Below are 25507 nucleotides of genomic sequence, written 5' to 3'. Positions count from 1 at the left end.
TAACTTCGTTCCGCCCGAATAAGTTCCAAATCTGTGCTCAAATCAGAATTTAAGGGAGTTGTACTCAGTAACGTACAATATGACTCGGGTAGTCAATGACATGGACAGGCTTTAATTTTCAAACAAATTTTGCATACACTGTACACACACAATCTTGCCTATAAATACCCGGGGGAAATGATGGGAAAATTGTCATTATTGAAGATGCCACGCCTAAGCCAAAACCAACGTGAACAGGCCATCGGGATGTTGCGTGCCGGAAGTACACAGACAGAGGTCGCCCGGCACTTCGGTGTTCATCATTCGACCATTTCCTGTTTGAGTCAGCGTTACAGACAGACAGGGAGCACCAGGGATCGTCCACGCCCTGGTCAGCCTCGAGTCACGACGCCAGTTCAGGATCAGCACATCAGGCTAGCTCACCTCCGTGACAGATTCCTGACACCCTCAGTCACTGCTGCTGAGACCCCTGGACGACACAGACCCAGAATCTCCAGCATGACGGTCCGAACATGGACCAACTGTCACTTTGAATTTTTTTATTGTGAATTAATTCTTGAGTTTGACAAATGTCCTTTATCGATGTTTCAAGATGTGTGTGCATTACATACAATATCATAAATTTCAAATATATGCATGGATCTAAAGTGATATCGTGTTGAATTCCATTGTGCGTTTTTAAAGTTACTTAGTATATTTAAGTCTGAGATACAAAATAGATACAACTACAATAAATATCACACAAGAACATTTTAATAGAAAAAAACAAACTTTCGATATTAAAAATATTGAAATTGTAACAAAAATAGATACAACTAAACAGTCAGATAAATAGATAAAGTTATAACAAGAACACAAGATTATTTTAATAGGAAAAAACAAACTATTAATGCAAAAAATATATTATTATTAGAAAAATAGATACAACTAGACAAACAGATAAATAAATAAAATACACAAAAATAGAACAAACAAAATGACGATAGAATAAATTAAATGAACGTCCGTGCAAAGTAGTTTTCCCACAATATTATCATTAATATCACACAACAACATTATAAACTATATACAAAACAATTTGAACTATTAGGCAAACAGATAAAACTTGAATAAATTAAAGGCAAATGAATGCTTGCTTGCACGCACACACACACACCATTATGAATGATGTTTTTATATTTCATTTTCACCTGTTGCCAGGTGCGTTTGGCACTGCTGTTGCCTCTGAAATGTTCACAGGACATACACCAACTTAGTCAAAGGGACTGAACAGTCAGTCATCCTAATTCATGTGACTCTGTGCACATATCAGCTTCAGTAGGCGACTCCATGAATTTACCATACCAAATTTTATTCAGGATTTTTCGGACATTAAACAAGCTATATATGACTGGGGCCACGTCGAAGGACCATTTTCTGTGACTTGTGATTGATCATGAAGCTTTCTCTCATCCTGTACTTCTGTTCTGGAACATGTAGAAGGGAGAATGTACTTACGCATTTACCCGATCGGCAATTCGTTGCCAACATGCTTGCCGCTCCTTATTGGCAGCCGCTGTGTTAGATTTTGCTCTTAATGTTGTTTTGAACTCCTCGTAGCTTTGCATTATGACAGCGCATTCTTCCTCCGTGAAGTACGGCGACCGTGCCATTGTGAACAGTGGTGATTTGCGCTGATAACCTCCCCTTTAACGTGAACGCGCATTAACCCTGATTAGGTTAACACAGGTTCAACAAATCAACTTCATAACTGGCGTCGTAGTACCGTTTAACCCCAAATAAGATAACCAGGTTTTGTCAACCCCGGTTTAGCGGGGGAACCCTGGGTTACTTCTGGGTAGGTTAACCTCCGTTCGTAGTACAGGGCCCTGGTGAATTAGAGGTTAAAGTTAGAGTTGGGTAATCTAGTGGAATGTTTAAAGGTGGACTGCCTTTCAGGTTTTTCAAGTGTAGGTCATAAAAAGAATTTTTCCTGACACCCAGTTATTTTTGCTGAGTGGATCGAAAGCTGCTGAATTCAAATCACAGACTTCCAATTTTATTAGGGTTATTTATTTATTTTTAAATAGAACAATTAAAGGGATCATCCAGCAGATTGACTCTTAAACTTCTGTTAAGTAAAAATATTCGCAGATTTCAATATTCATTTTTGGAGACCAAATCGTGTTCTTGAAAAATTAATTTTATGAAAATACCAGATGGGCCTCCCGCGGAAGTGACGTATGTGATGGCATGGAGGAGTGGAAGCTTGGAGCAACTTGGCTGCTTATATCCTCTGCTTACATTTTGGTTTTGCTCGTCGAGTTCGAACGAATCATCTAACGAGACGCTTTCGTCTTCCAACAAAAAACACTGGATAAACTTGTCTTTTGGTAGCGTTCAAATTAGCTTGGAAGGAGAGCTTCCTGAAGCTCTTAGTGCTGCTAGATCATAGAAGATAGAAGATAACAAAAAATAATCCTAGATTCCTATTTAATACTGTAGCAAAATTAACCAGGAATAGTCCACTACAGACACATGCACACCTGCAGTCTGTAGTAGCAACAACTTCATGAATTTTTTTAACCCTTTGATGCAAAACATGGGTCAAAAGTGACCCGGCTTAGTTTTTATCTTCTATATCTTTGCAATAGGGGCGGCACGGTGGTGTAGTGGTTAGCGCTGTCGCCTCACAGTAAGAAGGTCTGGGTTCGAGCCCCGTGGCCGGCGAGGGCCTTTCTGTGTGGAGTTTGCATGTTCTCCCCGTGTCCGCGTGGGTTTCCTCCGGGTGCTCCGGTTTCCCCCACAGTCCAAAGACATGCAGGTTAGGTTAACTGGTGACTCTAAATTGAGTGTAGGTGTGAATGTGAGTGTGAATGGTTGTCTGTGTCTATGTGTCAGCCCTGTGATGACCTGGCGACTTGTCCAGGGTGTACCCCGCCTTTCGCCCGTAGTCAGCTGGGATAGGCTCCAGCTTGCCTGCGACCCTGTAGAACAGGATAAAGCGGCTAGAGATAATGAGATGAGATGAGATCTTTGCAATAAATTAATTCCATCATTCAGTATTCAAGATATTCCTCAATTAACTTGTTTTTGATCATCATACATCCTTATTTTATTTTTTCCTTTCTTACTTTTTGAATAAAAACCCTTTTTGTATCACTACCCTTCTAATGCACAACATGGGTCAAAAATGACCTGCATTCATTTTCCAGGTTATTTCATGTATGGCTGAGTGTTTCTATGATCTCATCTCATCTCATTATCTCTAGCCGCTTTATCCTGCTCTACAGGGTCGCAGGCAAGCTGGAGCCTATCCCAGCTGACTACGGGCGAAAGGCGGGGTACACCCTGGACAAGTCGCCAGGTCATCACAGGGCTGACACATAGACACAGACAACCATTCACACTCACATTCACACCTACGGTCAATTTAGAGTCACCAGTTAACCTAACCTGCATGTCTTTGGACTGTGGGGGAAACCGGAGCACCCGGAGGAAACCCACGCGGACACGGGGAGAACATGCAAACTCCGCACAGAAAGGCCCTCGCCGGCCACGGGGCTCGAACCCGGACCTTCTTGCTGTGAGGCGACAGCGCTAACCACTACACCACCGTGCTGCCCTGTTTCTATGATATACTTTTGAAATAAATTCATTTTGTCATTTACTTTTCCAAATATGCAGTAAATATCTTGTTTTTGTTTAGCACAAATCATCATTTTTATTTTTCCTTTCTTAAGTTATGAACAAGCACAGCTTTTGTAATTCTACATCAAGATTACACATATGGGTCAGAACCGACCCGCATGCATTTACTCCAGCGTTTGGTGGGAACTGCGAATTGTGCTTGTGTCAGACATTTCACAGCTCAGCACAGCGCCCTTTGCCCTTTGGAAGTAATGTTTTTCAATTGTTCTAACATTACCTTAGAAAAAAATTGATTATGTTTAGGTTCCCTTGAGAGTGAGTAGATTACTTGTCAGAAAGTTACAAGTAATTACTATTAGCTACCGAGCTGTTGACATATTCTACTTTAGTTAGCTAAGTTTATTGTAGTTGGCTTAGCTAATGACATAGTTAATAAATAAATAAATAACTGGCCCCATTCACTGCTAAAGTAATTACTTGGGCCCACTTTACACGGGGACGGTCTGAAACAAAAACGCAAAAGTCCGTTTTTGTTCTCACTTTTTTCCGCGTCTACACGACCGTTTTCAAGGAGGAAAGCTGCGTCTATACGGTGACGCATAAATGTGTGGAATTCAATTGGATGTGCATGCCAGGCGGCTAGGTGGTGCTGTGAAAGACCTCCGCTATGTCTGCACACATGCGCAACGTCTTCCGTCTTGTCTGATCTGCACATCTGCGCCGCGAAAACTTTGACTACTCTGGCTATGGTAAGTAAGAAAGTAAGTAAAAAAGTAAGAGCATACTATACCCGCCTCTGTTCATTAACGGTATATGTGCAGATTCGGTATAGATGTTCGAAGGACTCCTGGACGTTTATTAAAGCTGCCAGAGCAGCTTGAAGGTCTGTTGGATCGATGTAATCAGACATGCTTTTACTTTTTTACTTACTTTCTTACTTCCCGGGCTGGCATGTACAGTATATGACATATGTATGATGTAAACGCGTACCCGACGTGAGCAGATCTGAGCAGAGTTTCACGTATTGGGTAGTTTAGACAGATATGCAACGGGGGCTGTTTTTAACTTATCCACTCTGGAAGGCGTTTTCAATTTTTTCCGTTTTTCAGCCTCGGAAACGCCGTCCCCGTGTAGACGAAAGGCACTTCCGATAAAATATTTAGTCGTTTTTACCCGACAGCGTCCTCGTGTAAACGGGCCCTTGAAACAAATTATTATTATAGTATTAAGACATTTAATTTTAAATCACACTTGGATGACCCATGTGTAGTAATCCCATCTCATCTCATCTCATCTCATTATCTGTAGCCGCTTTATCCTTCTACTGGGTCGCAGGCAAGCTGGAGCCTATCCCAGCTGACTACGGGCGAAAGGCGGGGTACACCCTGGACAAGTCACCAGGTAATCACAGGGCTGACACATATGGCCCTTTTCCACTACCCTTTTTCAGCTCGCTTCAGCTCACTTCAGCCCGACACGGCTCGCGTTTCGACTACCTCAGAACAGCACGACTCAGCTCGCTTCAGCCCTGCTCAGCACCTAAAACTCGCACGGTTTTGGAGTGGGGCTGAAGCGAGCCAAACCGAGCCGAGTGGGGCTAGGGGCGTGAGGAGACACTCCCCTGTGCACTGATTGGTGAGGAGGAGTGTCCTCACATGCCCACACACGCCCCGCGAGCACGCTGGGATCTGTAAACACCGTAAACCCGGAAGAAGAAGAATTACGAATTACGAGAATTTCTGAAGCCTTATGCGCCTCGCCTCATCTATACGCTCTTGCCAGTATCTGTTGGTGTTGTCGGTGACAACAAGCCACAGCACCAAGACCAGCAACACTAACGACTCCATGTCCTCCATGTTTATTGTTTACTCTCCGGGTCGTGAGACTACCGCTTAAAAGGTCACTGATGTCACTGTTTGCGCCGCCTAACGACATCACGTGATGTCCACCCACTTTCGCTAACTTCACCCAATGTGTCCACCCACTTCCAGCCAGCACGGTTCAGCGCGGTTGTAGTCGAAATGCAACTCCAACAGCCCCACTCAGCCCAACTCAGCACGGCATGGCTCAGCCCAATTCAGCCGCATTGGTAGTGGAAAAGCAGCATTAGACACAGACAACCATTCACACTCACATTCACACCTACGGTCAATTTAGAGTCACCAGTTAACCTAACCTGCATGTCTTTGGACTGTGGGGGAAACCGGAGCACCCGGAGGAAACCCACGCGGACACGGGGAGAACATGCAAACTCTGCACAGAAAGGTCCTCGTCGACCACGGGGCTCGAACCCAGGACCTTCTTGCTGTGAGGCGACAGCGCTAACCACTACACCACCATGCCGCCAAAATTGAAAATATCTGAAAAAAATTCAAACTAGTAATTTAAGGTCAGACAATGTAAGTGACCCTGTAGTTAACAATATAACTGTATCGGATCAGTAATTAGAATGTTTTACTCCCCTTAGAGAAATTGAATTATTTTCATTAATCTCCGCATCAAAAGCCTCAACTTGTGTACTAGATCCCTTATGTGCACATCTGTTCAAACAGGTAATACCTGAAGTAATTGAACTGCTTCTAAAAATAATAAATTCTTCTCTTAGGATCGGCTATGTACCCAAATCCTTTAAACTATCGGCCAATATCAAACCTCCCCTTTATCTCCAAGACCTTTAAAAAAGCTGTGGCACAGCAGTTATGGTCATATTTACATAGGAATGACATCCATGAAATGTATCAGTCAGGATTTAGACCTCGTCATCGCACAGAGACAGCTCTGGTTAAAGTAGTAAACAACCTACTGTTGGTGTCTGATCAGGGCTGTGTCTCGCTGCTTGTGTTGTTTGACCTTACTGCAGCATTTGATACCACTGATCATTCCATTCTTCTGGATAGACTAGAAAATGTTGTGGGAGTTAAGGGAACGGCCCTCTCCTGGCTCAGCTCTTATTTAACTGATCGCGATCAGTATGTTGATGTAAATGGTGATTTTTCTAGGCATATTGAGGTAAAGTTTGGTGCTCCACAAGGTTCTGTCTTGGGTACACTGCTTTTTTCTTTATGTTACCTCTGGGTGATATTATTCGTAAACATTGTATTAGTTTCCACTGTTATGCTGATGACACACAGTTGTATGTTTCTGCAAAACCTGATGAGAGACACCAGCTTAATAGAACTGAGGAATGTGTAAAGTAGAGGTCTGCGCGGGACGGAATTTTCAGTCCCGCTCCCGCCTGCTCCTGCATTGTGCAGTCCCGCTCCTGCCCGCTCCTGCAAAGAATTATGATTTTCAGTCCCGCTCCCGCCCGCGCCTGCCATATTTTGTCCCGCTCCCGCCCGCAAATCCCGCATGATGCAGACGTTCGCGTTATTTCTCACGAAAGTTCTTGTCATTGGCTCGGGGAATTAAACATGCTGAGCTTAGCTGAGCTCTCCACTGACCGATCCTTCACCTAGTGCACGTAGCGAGGGTGCGCGTTGCCAGGCGGCATGCGCAGCTGAGGCTTTACAGAGATACCCAACACACCTACCAAAATCTACAGTGGATATTAAGAATATTGTACATTGCACATAGCTTATATGTCACTCCTCACATTTACATTCTAGGAAATACAAGTAGGCCTATAAGAAATTAATATAAAGGCACAGTGTCATGGTGCCCCGCCCCCTACTTACATGGCGATTCAGGCCTGATGTACCTGATTTATGGCCGTTGTATGTCAGAACCTTTTGGCACTTATCACAACAAGCAAAGGGCAGCTGATTTCCCCCTGTGTCGTACACGAGTGAGAACGACTTCCAAATGTCTGATTTCAGGACTCTTGACTTTTTAACGGTAAATGTACCTCTTTTTAAAGCAGCACTTACTTCTGAAGCACTGTGAGCTTCACTAGAGGAGCTCTGCTCTTCTGCCATGATCAGAGATCTCAAACACGGAAGAGCGGAAAGGAATCAGAAATGTACGCGAGATTAGACCACATCCGCAAATTTAGGCATCTTAAAATGTTTTTATTAATGCCAAATAAAATATCCAGCATGAATTATATATGATAGACATAAATTAATAATTTAAAAATTTTATTTTAAACACGTTTTTAGTTAGCGGGACTGCAGCTTATCACCTCTCCCGCCCGCTCCCGCATTGCGCACTCCTCCTCCCGCCCACGCCCGCAATGAGCTTTCAAAATTTGTCCCGCGCTGCACTGCTTTGCGTCGAGTCCCGTGGGTCCCACGGGACTCCCGCGGGAGTGCAGGGCTCTAGTGTAAAGGACATTAGACACTGGATGCTTATTAACTTCCTTCTGCTTAACTCTGACAAGACTGAAGTACTTGTACTAGGACCGCATGTAGCTAGAAGTAAGTTTTCTGATTCCACAGTGACTCTGGATGGCCTTTCTGTTTCTTCACATGCAGCAGTAAAAGACCTCGGGGTGATTATTGACCCCAGTCTTTCATTCGAAACTCACATTGATAACATTACCCAGATAGCTTTCTTTCATCTCAGAAATATTGCTAAAATAAGAAATTTAATGTCACTACACGACGCAGAAAAACTAGTTTATGCTTTTGTTACCTTCAGGTTGGATTATTGTAATGCCTTACTGTCTGGATGTTCCAATAAGTGCATAAACAAGCTCCAGTTAGTTCAAAGTGCAGCAGCAAGAGTCCTTACTAGAACTAGAAAATATGACCACATCACCCCTGTCTTATCCACACTGCATTGGCTCCCAATCAAATTTCATATTGATTATAAAATACTACTATTGACCTTTAAAGCACTGAATGGTCTCGCACCACAGTACCTGAGCAAACTTCTGGTCCTTTATGACCCGCCACGCCAACTTAGATCAAAAGGTGCAGGCTATCTGCTGGTACCTCGTATAGTGAAGGCTACATCAGGGGGCGGAGCCTTTTCTTACAAAGCCCCACAGTTATGGAACAGCCTTCCAAGTAGTGTTCGGGAATCAGACACAGTCTCAGCATTTAAGTCTAGGCTGAAAACATATCTGTTTAGTCAAGCCTTTTGTTAATGTTGTTTTTATTTTTATTTTATTTAACCTTTATTTAACCAGGTAACAAAAAAATCCCATTGAGATTAAAAACCTCTTTTACAAGGGAGACCTGGCCAAGACAGGCAGCGGCAAGCTTGAAACACAAAGTTAGTATCATTTACAGACATACAACACAGATTAAACGTTTGAGGACATAAGCTTAGCTAATAATTTAAGAAACATCTGCATCTTAGAGAGTCAGTTTTCTTTTCATTCATTTTTGATTTAAAAGCTTCCAGAGTGATAAATAGGCGCATCTTAAGTTCATTTTGAAGCAGGTTCCATGCTGTAGGTGCAGCGTATACAAAAGCCTTCTTTCCTAATTCCGTACGAACATTTGGGACATTCAACAAAATCAGATTCTGTGAACGTAGGGCATATTGTCCAGTGTTTTTATGCTTAATGAGTTCACACAGATACAATGGGAGCAGCCCAATAATCACTTTGTATATAAATATGTACCAGTGACAGAGCCTACGAGTGGTCAAAGAGGGCCAGCCTACCCTTGAGTAGAGCTCACAGTGGTGAGTAAGAGCTCTGCAGTTGGTTATAAATCTCAAGGAAGCATGATAAACAGAATCTAACTTAAGAAGACATTGAGTAGATGAGTGCATATACAATAGGTCACCATAGTCCAGTACGGATAGAAAAGTAGCCGCAACAAGTTGCTTTTTTACATTAAAAGAAAAGCATAACTTATTACGGAAATAAAAACCCAGTTTTAGTCTCAGCTTTTTCACTAGGTTTTGTACATGAGGCTTAAAAGTTAAGGAATCATCAATCAGTATTCCCAAGTATTTATAAGAATCAACAATCTCAATTTCACCACCCTCAAGTGTGACAACCTTTGGGATAGTTAAGGGCCTAACCTTAGAGCTGGTAAAAAGCATTAGTTTAGTCTTATCAGCATTTAAAATGAGTTTCAGCTGAAGTAAATTATTTTGTACCACAGTAAAAGCATTTATCAAATTTTCAATGGCCTTTTCTAGGTTAACAGCACAGCAATAAATGACTGTGTCATCAGCATAAAAGTGAAAATTTGCATCAGATACATTTTGTCCCAAGTTATTTATGTAAATAGTAAATAGAAGAGGCCCCAGTACAGACCCCTGAGGGACACCCTTGAGGATGGGAACAACTTCTGAGCATAGACCATCATATTTAACACACTGTGACCTATCACAAAGATAATTTGAAAACCAAGCAACGGCATTCTCTGAAAGCCCAGAGTTTAGCAACCTAAGTTTTAGAACATCATGATCAACTGTGTCGAACGCTTTGGATAAATCAATAAACAGTGATGCACAATGTTGCCTCTTATCTAGGGCAACAGTGATGTCATTAACCACCTTGATTGCAGCTGTGATGGTACTGTGTCTTTTTCTAAAGCCAGATTGGTAGGTTGATAAGATGGCATTATTGTATAAAAACTCCTTAAGTGAGTTGCTCACAAGATTTTCAAGAACTTTAGCTAGTACAGATAAATTAGAAATGGGTCTATAATTGTTTAATGTAGATGAGTCACCCCCTTTTAGAACTGGAAGCACAAAGGCAGATTTCCATATTTTTGGTATCTCATTGTTTTCCAGTGTGAGATTGAAAAGATATGCAAGTGGCCCTGCTACAAAATCAGCTGCCAACTTCAAGAAATAGGGATCCAAAAAATCTGGTCCTGGTGGTTTTTTGGGGTCTAGGATTTTTAGAGCTTTATGCACCTCTGAAACTGAAAATGGTTTAAAATGAAAAGGCTGATCAATGTGCACTGGAATATCAGAGCAGGGTTTCGCAGGCACAGAACCCACAGCATCAAACAGAGAACCAGAGGAAATAAAATGACGATTAAAACAGTTTAACATCTCCATTTTATCATAGATAGCTACTGAATCTTTCTTAATGCAAGTAGGTAAAGTTTGCCCGTCATTGCACACTGACAGGGATTTAATAGTCTTCCAGAATTTCCTGGGGTTGTTTAGATTTTCAGTGGTGACCGACAGGTAATAATCTGATTTGGCTTTCTTGATAAAAGAGGTACATTTATTTCTTAACTGTCTAAAAAACAGCCAGTCCGCCATGGAGCCAGTAGTCCTAGCTTTAACCCAAGCCAAATTGCGCTCATGGATAGTATCAGCAAGTTCAGTGGAAAACCAGGGGTTGTCACGGCCCTTAACTCTAAATTTCCTGAATGGGGCATGTGTATTTATAATTTTCATGAATCCATCCCTGAAGAAAGTCCAAGCTGTCTCCACATCAGGAATAAGCTCAATTCTATCCCATTTGAATTCATGCAAATCATGATAAAATCCCTGTTCATTAAAATATTTAAGATGTCTCTTACAAATGATTCGTGATTTTAGTTTAGGAATCTTCGTGTTTCTTATGGCCACAACTAAGCAATGGTCACTAAGATCATTGCAAAGAACTCCTATAGCTGAGTATTTATGTGGGGCATTTGTCAAAATTAAATCTATTAAGGTGGACCTCGCAGGACATTTAAGATTTGGACGAGTGGGTGAGTTTATCAACTGCGTGAGGTTAATCGAATCACAAAATGATTTGAGATTGTCAGAGACTGGGTTAAGCCAGTCCCAATTTAGATCCCCAGCTAAAACAATTTCGCTATAATTTAATCTGGACAAGAGGTGTGTCAAAGATTGCAGAGCATCATTTAAGGCAGATGGAGGCCTATAACAACCAACTACCGTAATACAGAAGGCATTTGAAATTTTCACATTTATCGCCAAAAAATCCAATTTCTTAGGGATAGATTCAGAATGCGCAACATTGACGTGAAATTTTAATTTCACATAAATGGCAACGCCACCTCCTTTTCTTAGTCTATCAGCACGGAAAACATTATAGCCCTCCACAGCAATGTCTTTGTCTGTGACTGATTTTGTCAGCCAAGTTTCAGATATTACAACAACGTCTGCATCTGTAGTTGTAATCCATATTCGCAGACTGTCCATTTTCGGTAACAAGCTGCGCACATTAAGATGAACAATGCTAAGACCGGACATTTGTTTGATATCGGATGGCATTTGGATAGTATGCAACTCAGGGCCCGGATTAGGTTGCACGTTACCAGACATAAGCAATAGTAAAACAATCATCCATCTCTGTTTAGCAGCATAGTCTGACAAGACCCTAGACCTTTGGTGCATTAAATCCAACCAGGATCTCTCATTGAATAGACATACAAAGTAATTATTTAAAACTAATAGACTTTGGTAACGTGGTAAATCGGCGCTTAAGTTCCATGCCACGTTTATGTCCTTTTCCCGCACCTTCGGAGTTTGTACGGGTATAGCAGTGAGGAAGCAAGTGCATCTAGCGTTTTGAGCAGCACTCAACGGGCGAAACACATTATTCGGTGTACTCACCCAACCACTGTCCCTTGTCCGCAGACCCCCCACACACAACACGCTAATTAAGATTACAAACAATGCCATCTTCTCTGGCCGGGGAGATGCGCATAACCGCGTGGAAATTCAGCAAGCCGCTGACAGCATAGTAGGTATGGGGCGGGCTTGATGGTAAAACGCCACAGGGTAGCCAGGTGAATAAACGACGAAGTAGCAGATAAAAATGCAGCAAAGGTGCTGCCAGGTAAATCCGCCAGGTAAATCCGCCAGGTAGAAGTCGAGCGAAGCACAAAAAAACCTTAGATCCAGGAGGATTCAGGTGGTAACAGAAGACTCGAATGTACATCCCAATTTGGAATCCAGGGAAACTCAATTCAAAGTCCTTCAGTTGGCTACTCCAATGCACTATCCACGCAGTCTTTTCCCTTCTCTTTCTCTTTTTTTCTTTTTTTTTTTTCTTTTCTTTTTCCTTTACTTGTTTATGAGGTAAAGGAGTAGATCTAGAGGGTCCTTAGACATAGAGTGTTTTGGTAAACTGGGATGTATGGATGCTATCAGTCCCCCACTCGTTTGCTCACTCGAGTTTGTTGACGGTGTAGTGGCTGGCTGCTTTATGTCCTGGGGCGCCCTCATGCCTGTGTTACCTTCTGGCTCTCCCCTTTTAGTTATGCTGTCATAGTTAGTTTTGCCAGAGTCCCTGCTTGTACTCAGCGAAAATGTATACTGCTCCTACTTATTCAGGTGACATTGGGCATACCTAACAACCTGTGCCCCCCCCCAGTCTGTTCCTCTGAGTTACATGTCGGTCCTGGGATCGAGATGCTGACCTCTTCTGCTCCTTGGACCTGCCTGATCCATCCTGGTGCCCTGTGTCTGGTTGGAGTCTCATCATATTGCTCTTGTGGAGGACGGCCCCATATGGACAGTTGAAAATCACACTTGGAAGACTCTCTGGACACTTACAGTAATGCTTTTATGGCTGAGGACTACAATTGACTTGCTAACATTAGGACTGCAGTTGTCATGAACAGTTTAGCACTCAAGTTTCCATCAATGATATAACATCAACGAAACTGACTTCATGTTAAAACTGTTAATGTTATCGCCATGTTGTCTGTTGTTGCCCAAATGAGGATGGGTTCCCTTTTGAGTCTGGTTCCTCTCAAGGTTTCTTCCTCATGTCGTCTGAGGGAGTTTTTCCTTGCCACCGTTGCCACAGCCTTGCTCATTGGGGATAGATTAGGGGTAAAATTAGCTCATGTTTTAATTCATTCAATTTTTGTAAAGCTGCTTTGCAACAATGTCTGTTGTTAAAAGCGCTTTACAAATTGGCATGACTTCGAAGACAACTGTCTCTGTCTGGATTTCAACACTGACTGGTTCATCTGTTTGCACAGCAATATTCTTCTTTCTGGTCAATTCACCTTCCGAGCACATAAATGAAACTGAAACTACCATGAAATAAAACTTCAGAAATTTCAAATGAGTGAGTTTCATGCTAAACGTTCTGAGTAATTCTCTGATCTGGAGTATAGTCGACCGTACCTGAAGCTTAATCGAATGCTCCGTCTCTTGATCCATCGGTGATTGTTTTCTTTGTTACCCGTATTTTCTTCCAGTATATGCTGAAGAGCCGACAGTGCATCAGAATACCGATTACAATTCACCAGGTAAGACACCAATCATATACTAGGGACGGATCCAGACCGATGCATGTGCATGGGTCAGAAATATATGTGCACCACTTGGCATCGGTCACAGGGCATTTGTTTACTTTACTGCTAGGACATTATAGCTACACTCAACCAACAGACCAACGGTTCAGGATCTGACCACCTGGGGTAAGCAGTGATGCGTACCTGACCTAATTACCTGTATTCTCATGATGCTTTGTAGAGTGTGACTTGAGACAAAGAGTTCTATTTTAGGACTGGTTGATACAATCCCTTGCAGAGTGCATCTGCCTGAGCTAACACTGGTGGGGACAGGCGTGCAAACTGAGGGTCTCCAGGTGGGTGGCATAATGGTATTTAGGGTGGAGTGTGGAGGAATAAAGCTTCATTGGGGTCATCAGGTGGGCACCCTCCTTCTTAGGTGTTTTGATGATAGGCCCACAACACCTCTAGGTGGGCTCATCGGTGACATTTGGCGTCCCTCTCTGCTTTAACTCTCACTATTCACCCTAATGGAGGGGCTGTTATTTGGGGGCCCAGGTGTTGTCTCTCCTCTTAATCCAGAGTCACCGACTGGCCTGTTTGGTGGTACTGGAGAGGGTGTTCATGGCTTGCTGTTGGGCTTGACCTCTGACACCCATGTCCTTAAGCAGCCTGGTATACTTGCCAACAAAACCTCTGCAGCCGACCTCAACTGGGCAGACCCTAGCCTTCCAGCCATGTTGCTCAGCACTGACTGCCAGCTCGGCATACTTCAAGCTTTTCTGTTCATATGCCTCCTCCACAGCATCCTCCCAGGACACAGTCAGCTCTCTTTTGTAAATGGAGCGAAGTGAGGAGGACCAAAGCATGAGGTCTGGGCTGAGATTTGTTGTGGTGATCTCAGCTGGGAAGCAGAGCCGCTGGTTCAAGTCCACCGATAGCTTCCAGTTTTGCGCCCCACCTAGCTGGCTGATGTCTGGCTTGGATGTATGGGCTTTGTCATGCTTCGCTCCTGCAGTGACAAATTCTATCACAGATGAATGAGAGACTAATGAAGGAGGAGGTAGGGCATTGATGGTTGTCTGCCTGGTCTCCAACATTGATACAAGGCACTTCAGCACCTGGTTGTGTCGCCAGGTGTAATGGCCTTGTTTCAGGCTTGTTTTGCAGCTCACCAGGATGTGCTTCAGGTTGGCTGGAGACTGACAGAGGGGGGACACATAGGGTCTTCTTTGTACCACTGGTTGAGGTTGATTGGAGATGGCAGGACATCATAGGTGGCTCGTATGATGAAGCTGGTTTGATGTGCTTCCATGTTCCACAGATCCCTCCAAGAGAATTTTCTCTTCTCAACCCCCTCCCATCACATCCACTGCCCCTGCTTTGCTTGAGAGGTGGCCTTTGCACACCTCATTGCTTGTTCTTGGTGGCATACCTCCTCAACTACAAGACCTCGGCGCTGTGATGGTGTTGCTTTGTGCCAGGATCGATTGGTCTCTCCAAGGCCTCCCCTGCTGCACATGACCAATGATGTCCTGATGCTTAAGGGATGAATTTGCCTGCTGTGTAGCTAGTGATGGAATCTAGGTCAAACCAATAAAATGCTCCAGAAAGAGGTCAAAATTCGAAATTCGCTGCCAATAGTGGGCTGAGCGATGGTCGTAGCGGGCTGTGCCTGGACTGTTTCAAGAGGTCTCGGGGAGAAGGAGGTGTCTGTAAAGTTTGGCACTGCTACAACTTTTGGTGTCCAAGTTATGAATTTTTAAATCCTGGTGTGCACATGCAGCTGGAGCCAGGGCTCATATTAAAGTTTTTGGCTAGCCGCGCTCGAGCAGAACTTCAGGGACAAATAGTGGGCCGTGGCTGCCCTTTTCCAAAAGAGCTCAGCGTGCTCTTACGACCCTGTGAAAATCCATAGTGATCTGGTAAAATTAGTGAAAATATTTCTGCAAATGAGCATCTGTCAGATTCTTGGGCTGGATCTGTTCCTGTATACTACAAAGAACCATCAGAGAACAAAGTCAAAACTAACCTCCCAGTGGTGTTGTCTCTGTTGCCACTCAACACTGCATCGCCGGACTTTTGGAGCTGAATGATGGGCAAATATTGTTGGCAAGACATTATCTTTTATCTTTCTTTTTATTCTGGAAGCCCCCATTAATTCAGTCGATTCATAGAAACAGGATGATTCAAAATGTTTGGAACATAAGTAGGGCACCACAGGCAGATTGTTTTGAGATTTTCCTGGCATGAATCCATTTCTTCCCAATAGTCAGACAATTCTGGCCAAGTAAATGGTGAAAATAAATTTTCTCGCCCTTTTTAGCATTATTTTTGGCATTTATATGCTACGCAATGAGCCATGGTTTACTTATTTAAAAACCTATAAATTCAGTAAAAATACTTGTAAACCTAGCAAAACCACGATGTACGCAGAGGATATAAACAGCTGAGTTGCTCCAGCCTTCCACCACACCATGTCATCGCATATGTCACTTCCACAGGAGGCCATCTGGTATTTTAATAAAAATATTTTTTTCTAAAACACTATTTGATCCCTGAAAATGAATGTTTGACTGTTGAAATCTATGAAAACTTTTAACATATGTTTAAGAGTAAATCCACTGGAGGATCCCTTTAATGAATTTAGAGCCACGCTACCTGAAATTCTCTGCTATTTTTTTTCTGCTTCACCATGACCTAATTCAAGATACTACGTCATTCATCATGTGTTGGGCTTTCCCCGTTTGTGCAAGGCATTGTGGGATACAAATGTAGGTACATCCACTGTCTCTTTAAGAAACTACATTTCCCATCAGCCCACTTCCGCGTTGACCTGCGTCACGCCGGGGTGGGATCACCAACGTTACTTCCTACAGGAAAGCATAAGAAAACCCGGAAACGCTCAGCTCGCTCTCTTTCCGTCTGGACTTCAAGCAGTCTGGACACAGAGAGATTTGCTCTGACCGAGCAAACCCTGAAAAGACGTCTTTTTCTTTCTTTCTTGCAAGATCCACGAGTTAGCACGATTTCTTTGTTTACCACTGGCCACAGTAAAAATCCAGAATAGCACGATTTAAACTCAGTGAGTTACAACTGTTTTTTCATTCATTCATTAAGTACGTACTACTGCAGCTCAAAGTAGTTAATTTGTAATTAGGAGCGACCAGAATTCCTCCTGATTGAAGCGCTGTGCACATTATTTTGATCAGAGACTTTCTTTTCATCACGAGCGACCGCACGCCGGATCAAGAAATTTCTCTGCGCCTCCATTCGGAGCGACTCACTTGCTCTACAAGGCGAAACTCAAAAGTCTCGGAACATCTCTTCATATCTTGCTAAAGGCAGGATATTAAGTAAGACTTTGGCATTTGGGCATAATAAAACCTAGTCTTAGGAATTAGCTTTTATTGAAATAGTGTGAATTTAAACTCAGGAACGTTTGTTTACACTGCTCGACACGCAGCATGTTGAATTGTTGAATTGTTCTGTTTTGTTTAATCTCTCATTTGTTTTAATAGGCTGTTCATGCTTTTCTTTATCCCTTACTAACATTTTGATTTCATTATTACACGTATCTTGATCGCATCAAGATTTCAGTGGATTCAGTATTGTTATAAGCTAGTGAATTAGCAAAGCTAATCTAGGCCTTCACAAACACGTGGTCACCAGGCCTGGCCACTCAAACACACCTTTGGTTAGCTACACAGAGCTAGCCTTTTGTCTCCAACACGTGGCAGTCCTCCCCCCACACTCAACCACACCTTGGTTAGCAACCCATGCTAGCCTTTCTTTTGCTAAGCCACACCCTAGTTAGCCACATGGCTAATTCCTTTGTCTCGTTAGCAAGCTAGGCTAACCTTTGCTTAAAGGATATGGGACATGAAACATAAAAGCACGCTATATCAGTTTCTTTCCATTAAAATATGAATTAATTGCATCAACAAATACAAAATCATCTGTTAAATTCAGCAAAATCGTTATATTCGTGATGATTATATGGCATTTCTGCTCGACTTCCGATATGCATTTTTTGCAACCGGAAGAGCCGCTGTCACGTGATCATACGTCACAAAAACTTTCGGGCACAGCACAAGCGGGTAGATGAATGGAGAAGTGGATGACAAGAAAATTGTTTTTATAGTCTTTAAAGTACATTGGACATCATACATTGGGCATCATGGTGTATTGTGCTGCTTATGGTTGCAATAATTCCAATGAGAAATGCCCTGGAGTAAGTTTTTTTGCATTCCCCAAGGACCCGAAGCTGAGGAAAGTGTGGGCTCACCTGCGCATGCGCAGTAGGCTTCGCGCATGCGCAGTAGGCTTGGTAGGACAACTTTACAGAACACCTGTTGAAAAAAACTTTGCACCTACTGTTTCCCACAAACTGTATTCGGACCATTTCACTGAGGATTCTTTCAACATTAATACTCAGGTACTGAGAGATATTAATTCATGAAACATGAAACAGGAAGCATAAGGATGAGAAAAAAAAACAGTTCAAATCGGGAAGCCGCGCACACCTGCGCCAGGCTGCACAAATGCGCGCAGCTTCCCGACCCAAACCGCCTCTCTCTCATCCTTACACTTCATGCCTCATGCTCCATGAACCAACATCGCTATATATTTTTTTAAAATCGGATCTGTGCGATTCAGCCGTGAAAAAGGCGGCATCCGCCGAAAGGCGCGCTGTTTGCATCCCTGCACGGAGGCCAGGGGACAGGGCAGGAATATTTTTGTTGATATGAGTGATCCGGTGCGATTTCGCGACCCCCCTGTTAAAGACCTCTGCACTAAGCGTCTGAAAGCTGAGGTAAGGATTAGTATTATAATTTTGGGTGTATCAATTATTGATTATCATAATTCTGACTCGTTTCGCCATTTTGAATGTTTTCATCTCGGACTCTGGAAGCATTGTATCTCAATCAATCTCGAAAAATATCAGCAAAAAAAAAACTAGCTTGCAACGGACTTTAGCTAGATCTATGATGAACTTTCAATGTATGATACAAAAATAATACTTCTTTCAACAGATCATTAGCCTTTGAGCAGAATTGTTTTTAACTTACCAGGAAGTGTTATCGAGCCGACCGCTTTCAGTTTCATGGGGATTGAATGAACTCTCACTCTCAGAATCATCTGACCCGTCAGAGTAAAGACAAGATCCATGTTCATGTGAATTTCCAGCTATCGGTTCGAATTGATAGGGTCTAACTTCACATCTCTGTGAAACATCGGGAATATCACTGTCGATGGTGTCCATTTCGGTAACCTGTTTACATTAGATTCCCAAGTGCTGGCTCCTTGGAAAGTTTTTGTGACGTCACGGGTCACGTGACCACCTAGCTCATTAACGAATCCTTGTTTTACGCTGATGTATAAAAAAACTTGAATAATGTGATGATTTTCACATTTTTGACGCCCTGCAGTGATTTAGATGGCATTTATGTCCTTTATACATAATTATGCCCAGGTAAAAATCCATGTCCCATGTCCTTTAAGCCACAAGGCCTACACCACGTGGGGACACACACACACAAACACACCTTTAGTTAGCAACAGAGCTAATCCTTTGTCTATTTAGATAACACCTCTTTTGTCTTAGCTAGCAACAAGCTAGGCCTCCACCACACACACACACATCCACACATACACACACACACCTCACTGTTTGTATATATTTCAATCTGCTATTATCCATTTTTTATCTTGGTAATAATAAATTCATTTATTATTGAAACTGTGTGTATTTATTTGTTGTGCATAATATTTCCGAAGTCACACAATCTCCCAAAGAATTCAGAAAGGTGCATATAAGTTATGTAATACGGTAAGTGATCATAATAATTTAAGTGATTCACTTTGAGTGATTCACTTGAGTGATTTACTTGAATGATTCACTTGAATGATTCACTTGAATGTTTCAATTTAAATGATTCAATTTAAACGATTCAAATGAGACTGATTCAATTTAATTATTAACCTTCAAATTTAATATGAGACTGATTTAATGAGATTGATCACTCAATTACCCAAATGCACCCACACAAATTTGAAACAGGAGAGAAAAATGGAGGACGTGAGCATGCGAACGAAACATGGAAGACTGACTACAGTAACAGAAAGCGAGAAGAAAAGATGTTATGTTGCAAAGGAAAGGAATCACAGGACCAAACTAATAAATATCAGCAGTCAGTGAGCACCTCGTGGTGATCAGCTGTTTGTTTAGTGACAGAATGATGGAAGTCAGTGCACGGTCAAAGGTAAACCTGCGCATGTGCACACTGACTTCCTTTGTCTGCTTGACTGCGCGATTTCATGCACATTATTTGCTCAGGAATCCCCTCAAATTAAATAACTTCCCAGCCACAGAATGGCCTGATATTTTTGTGAGATCTCATCTCATCTCATTATCTCTAGCCGCTTTATCCTTCTACAGGGTCGCAGGCAAGCTGGAGCCTATCCCAGCTGACTATGGGCGAAAGGCGGGGTACACCCTGGACAGGTCGCCAGGTCATCACAGGGCTGACACATAGACACAGACAACCATTCACACTCACATTCACACCTATGCTCAATTTAGAGTCACCAGTTAACCTAACCTGCATGTCTTTGGACTGTGGGGGAAACCGGAGCACCCGGAGGAAACCCACGCGGACACGGGGAGAACATGCAAACTCCGCACAGAAAGGCCCTCGCCGGCCCCGGGGCTCGAACCCAGGACCTTCTTGCTGTGAGGCGACAGCGCTAACCACTACACCACCGTGCCGCCCATTTTTGTGAGATATTACACAAATAAACATACATCACAGTGACCACATTTCAGAGGGAACTAAATTTCACCGATATTATGAAATCGGAAGGCTGTCTCGTTTTAATTACTCAAATTATTAAAAGTCCATTTGATATTACATATTACTGTTTTCATACAGTTCTGGTCAGAAGTTTACATGCAGTGACATGAATATCATCTTGGATATGAATGTCATGGCAGTATTTGGGCTTTCAGTCATTTCTTTGAACTGTTCTTTTTCTGTGGCAGAATGTACAGCATATACTTTAATTTAAAAATAAAAAAGACACTCAAATTTGGTGCACAAGTTTTAATTTTCTCTGGGTTTTCTGAAATCAACACAGGGTCAAAATTATCTATACAAGGTCAAAAATTTACATACGCTCACCTAGATTATTAATTCAGAGGTGCTTCCAAAATGTCTCTTATCTTGCCAAGGCCAAGGTCTTTTAACTTCCTGTTAGTGATCATGATTGACTACAGCTGGTAGCTTCTCTGTGCCTTCATAAAAAGGGTTTGTTGACAGCACTCATTGGATTGACCAACACAGAATACAATGGGAAAGCCCCAGGAGCTCAGTGCAGATCTGAGAAAGAGGATTACAGATATACACAACTCCGGAATGTCTCTTGGAGCCATTTCTAAACAACTACAAATTCCAAACTCAGTTCAAACAATTGTATGCAAGTTACTGTGAGGTGTAGTCACTTTGCCAAGCCACTTTGCTTCAAGAAAACCCAAACTGTCACCCTCAGCTGAAAGGAAATTGGTTTGGATGGTCAGGAACAACCTGGGAACCACCATGGCACAGTCCTGCCATGAACTGGAAGCTGATGGATCACTGTATACAGTCCAGATCACCATGGACTAAGAGGCTGCTATCCAATAAATAACCCATCTCATCTCATCATCTCTAGCCGCTTTATCCTTCTACAGGGTCGCAGGCAAGCTGGAGCCTATCCCAGCTGACTACGGGCGAAAGGCGGGGTACACCCTGGACAAGTCGCCAGGTCATTACAGGGCTGACACATAGACACAGACAACCATTCACACTCACATTCACACCTACAGTCAATTTAGAGTCACCAGTTAACCTAACCTGCATGTCTTTGGACTGTGGGGGAAACCGGAGCACCCGGAGGAAACCCACGCGGACACGGGGAGAACATGCAAACTCCACACAGAAAGGCCCTCGCCAGCCCCGGGGCTCGAACCCAGGACCTTCTTGCTGTGAGGCGACAGCGCTAACCACTACACCATCGTGCCACCCAATAAATAACCCCCTGCTCTAAAATTGACGCCTTCAAGCTTAACTAAATTTTCAAGCTGATCACACGGACAAAGAAAAAGCCTTCTGGAGGATAGCTGTACGGTCAGATGATACAAAGATTGAGTTGTTTGGCCACAATGACCACCATGTACAGAGGGACACTGTACCAGCTGCTGCTGGTGGTTGGATCATCATGTTCTGGGGCTGCTTTGCTGCCGGTGGAACTGGTTCATTGCACAAAGTGGATGGAATAATGAAGAACGAGGACAACCTCAGAATTCTTCAGCAAAAACCATCAGAAACTTGAACACAAATTGGGACTTATAACAGGACAAAGAACCCAAACACACATCAGAGCTGGTTGTGGAGGATAAAGCAGGCTAATATTAAGCTTAAAACGAGTCCTGACTTCAACCCTATTGAAAATATATGGACTGTGCTTATAAGTCGAGTCCATGCCAAAAATAATAATAATAATAATAATAATTGAACTCTACCATGAAGAGTCATGAAATATCCAACCAGAATTCTCCCAGAAGCTTGTTCATGGTAAAACAAACATGTTTGGTCAAGGTGAATCTTACAAAGAGACATGTTACCCAAATATTAGGTGTGCTGTATGTATAATTTTGATCCTGTGTTGATTTCAGAAAACCCAAAGAAAATTAAAATGTGTGCACCAAATTCTAGTGTTTTTTTTTTAATTAAAGATGTGTGCTGCACATTCTGCCACAGAAAAAGAACAGTTCAAAGAAATTACTGAAAGCCCAAATATTACCATGACGTTCATATCCAAGATGACATTCATGCCACTGTATGTAAACTTCTGACCACAACTGTATGGTGACTAACATATGGGCTACATCAAACATGGTGGTTTCAAGATGGCAGAGTGGGGAATAATTTTTGATCTGAATCTCCGCAACGTTCATTAAAAAATCCATCAGACATCTTTAAACATGATCAATAAGTATTCTAATAAAGATTGTGTTCTTGGATCTTGTTCTAAAGAACTTAGCGTTGTGCTGAGAGACATTTGTGCTAAATAACCGTAAACCAAAAAAAAATCCCTTTTAAGAATGTCAACCTAATTCACCTTGGTAATTCTAGCTTCACCTGATTTTCAAAAAATCACCTGTAAAACACACATTTTATATCTCATCTCAGCTCATTATCTCCAGCCGCTTTATCCTGTTCTACAGGGTCGCAGGCAAGCTGGAGCCTATCCCAGCTGACTACATGCGAAAGGCGGGGTACACCCTGGACAAGTCGCCAGGTCATCACAGGGCTGACACATATACCCCTTTTCCACCAAATCAGTTCCAGGGCTGGTTTGGGGCCGGTGCTGGTGCTGGTTCACAACTCGTTCAACTTGTCAGCCAGCTGAGAACCAGTTTGCTTTTCCATAGCTTGTGGTGCTAAGGGGAGCCACGTCATTACGTCGCTGTATACGTCAGTTACGTCACTACGTTTGCATAAACCTTGGCGGGAATATCGAAGCAACAACAACAACAATAATGGATGACTTAGTGTTTGTACAGCTGCTGCTTCTTGGCACTTAAAAATGGCGACCTTTCGCGGTCTTGCGATTGTTGTTGGTCTTAACAACTCGGCCCTCCCCCCGCGCTGACGTAAGCAGTTCTTTCCTCTGGCCCAGGAAAGAGCTGGTGCTAGCCTGGAACCGGTTTTTCTGGCCCCAGAGCCAGTTCTTTGTCAGTGGAAACAGAAAACCCAGTTCCAAACTAAGCACTGGCCCCGAACCAGCCCTGGAACTGATTTGGTGGAAAAGGGGCAAAAGACACAGACAACCATTCACACTCACATTCATGCTCAATTTAGAGTCACCAGTTAACCTAACCTGCATGTCTTTGGACTGTGGGGGAAACCGGAGCACCCGGAGGAAACCCACGCGGACACGGGGAGAACATGCAAACTCCACACAGAAAGGCCCTCACCGGCCACGGGGCTCGAACCCGGACCTTCTTGCTGTGAGGCGACAGCGCTAACCACTACACCACCATGCTGCCCCATATATATATATATATTACATATATATATATATATACTCAGCAAAAATAAAAACTTGACACTCATTATTTTTCAAATAGTGTTTAGAAACTTTTCTTGAAAGAGTTCTTGTTGTATCGCAGTTGTGAACGCCCATGGAGGACACACCCGATATTGACATGATTTCATTAAGTTGTGACTCACAGTTTTTGATCATGGACATTGTCGCATTTCCGGTGGAACCGATTCCATGACAAACATGATCTGTATGCTATAGCATCTTTAATGACAAGATAATCGAATACAATCGTTATTTCAAACCTATTTTCCAAAATGTTCAAATTATTGACTTTGAAACGAGTGTAAAGTTTTTATTTTTGTTGAGTTTATATGTATGTATGTGGATGGATGTTGAGTATACAACATACCTATAAGCAAGGAAAGCAGTTTCGTTGCCACGGCAGTCATCATCGTCCTTTTCAGAAAAAAAGTTCTCACTTCTCTCTCTGTCTCTCTCTATCTCTCTCTGTTTGCTTTTTTGAGGCCATTCTCTCTCTGTTTGCCTTTTTGAGGTCATGCAGCATGTTGTTGATGTACTTTCCCAAATTGCGAAACTTTGATTTGGAAATTTTTCGATTTCGCAACAAGTGATAAAGCCTCACACTGTGAGTGCAGACACATCGCCTAACTATATCTGGATGTATCTTTAATTTCAGGCTCTAATTTTTCCTCTCCAGACAAAAACACGCCCACGTACTTTTCTTGCCCAGCATTCGGAGCTTAAGTTTGTGCATGATTTATAACTTGCTTGAGCTCCGACTTTATCTTCGTAATGGAGATGAATTTGAATTAGATCGCGCAATCGTTTGCAACGTGCGGATCCACATTCAGAGAACGCACACTGCCGTTTGGTGTGAAGAAATTCTGCTCAGCTTGACTGAGTATGTCTCTGATTTTATGACAGCGCGTGTGCACATGCGTGTGTGTTTATACGTGTAGGTGGATGAAGCTCTTCTATCTTGGCTCAGTCTGTCAGGAGCAGGTGGGGAGGAGCTGACTCTGTTGGCAGGGTTTTTCTCTCTCTTTCCATGTCTCATTCTCTCTCTCTTTTTTCCTGTGAAAGACATACAGCACTCTTTTGGGTCAAAATAAGGCCTCCTCCACCAAAATGTATGATTAAGCAAACATCATTTCGGCCTCAGAGTTTGTCAAAGGAATTATTCTGATTGCTGAGAATTTCAGTTGAGTGTGAGACCATCGGAGACTGTGATTATGCAAATTTGAGCACAGGATGTGCTTTCACCAGGTCCAAAAGGACAGCGTCATTTTTGTGAGGTTGTTCTTGTGATGTAACATTTATTTTTCATGCTTTTATCTGAACACCAAGGAGTCATCTGTTTGAGAGACAGGATTTAAAATGACACACAGGGGAAAAAAAAAAGAACAACAAAACTGTGCTTGGTTTCTCATGTATTGTTATGTAAGCCTACCTCATATCATCATGTTGTTCAAAGCAACAGTTCGTAACTGGATCGCGGACATGGTCGGACATGGCTAACGTATGTTGAGTGAGTTAGCTAGTTCAGCAGGGCCTTCCCCAAAGCGCGGATATGTGGCACTCTGCTGCGCTATCACTTGCACACTAAACGAAAATCAATACCATCAACAAGCATATTAGGTGAAAAGTCAAATTCAATCCAAATTGCTTGGATTTAGAACTGAATGCTAAACAAC

The 25507-nt window shown here is 42.7% G+C and overlaps 1 protein-coding gene across 1 annotated transcript in view; it reads right to left on the bottom strand.

Moving 5' to 3' along the window:
* Window positions 1-24356, bottom strand: part of si:ch1073-126c3.2 (uncharacterized protein LOC555816 homolog) — a 40928-nt gene extending 16572 nt beyond the window's left edge. The window contains exon 1 of the mRNA XM_060924594.1: window positions 24202-24356. Within this exon, the coding sequence (XP_060780577.1) occupies window positions 24202-24244 (43 nt within the window). The 5' untranslated portion in view covers window positions 24245-24356. The remainder of the gene's footprint in view (window positions 1-24201) is intronic.
* Between the last annotated feature and the right edge of the window lie 1151 nt (window positions 24357-25507).

The sequence above is a fragment of the Neoarius graeffei genome, chromosome 7, assembly GCF_027579695.1.
Source record: "Neoarius graeffei isolate fNeoGra1 chromosome 7, fNeoGra1.pri, whole genome shotgun sequence".
Taxonomy (NCBI): domain Eukaryota; kingdom Metazoa; phylum Chordata; class Actinopteri; order Siluriformes; family Ariidae; genus Neoarius; species Neoarius graeffei.
This window is presented reverse-complemented; position numbering and strand designations above follow the sequence as displayed.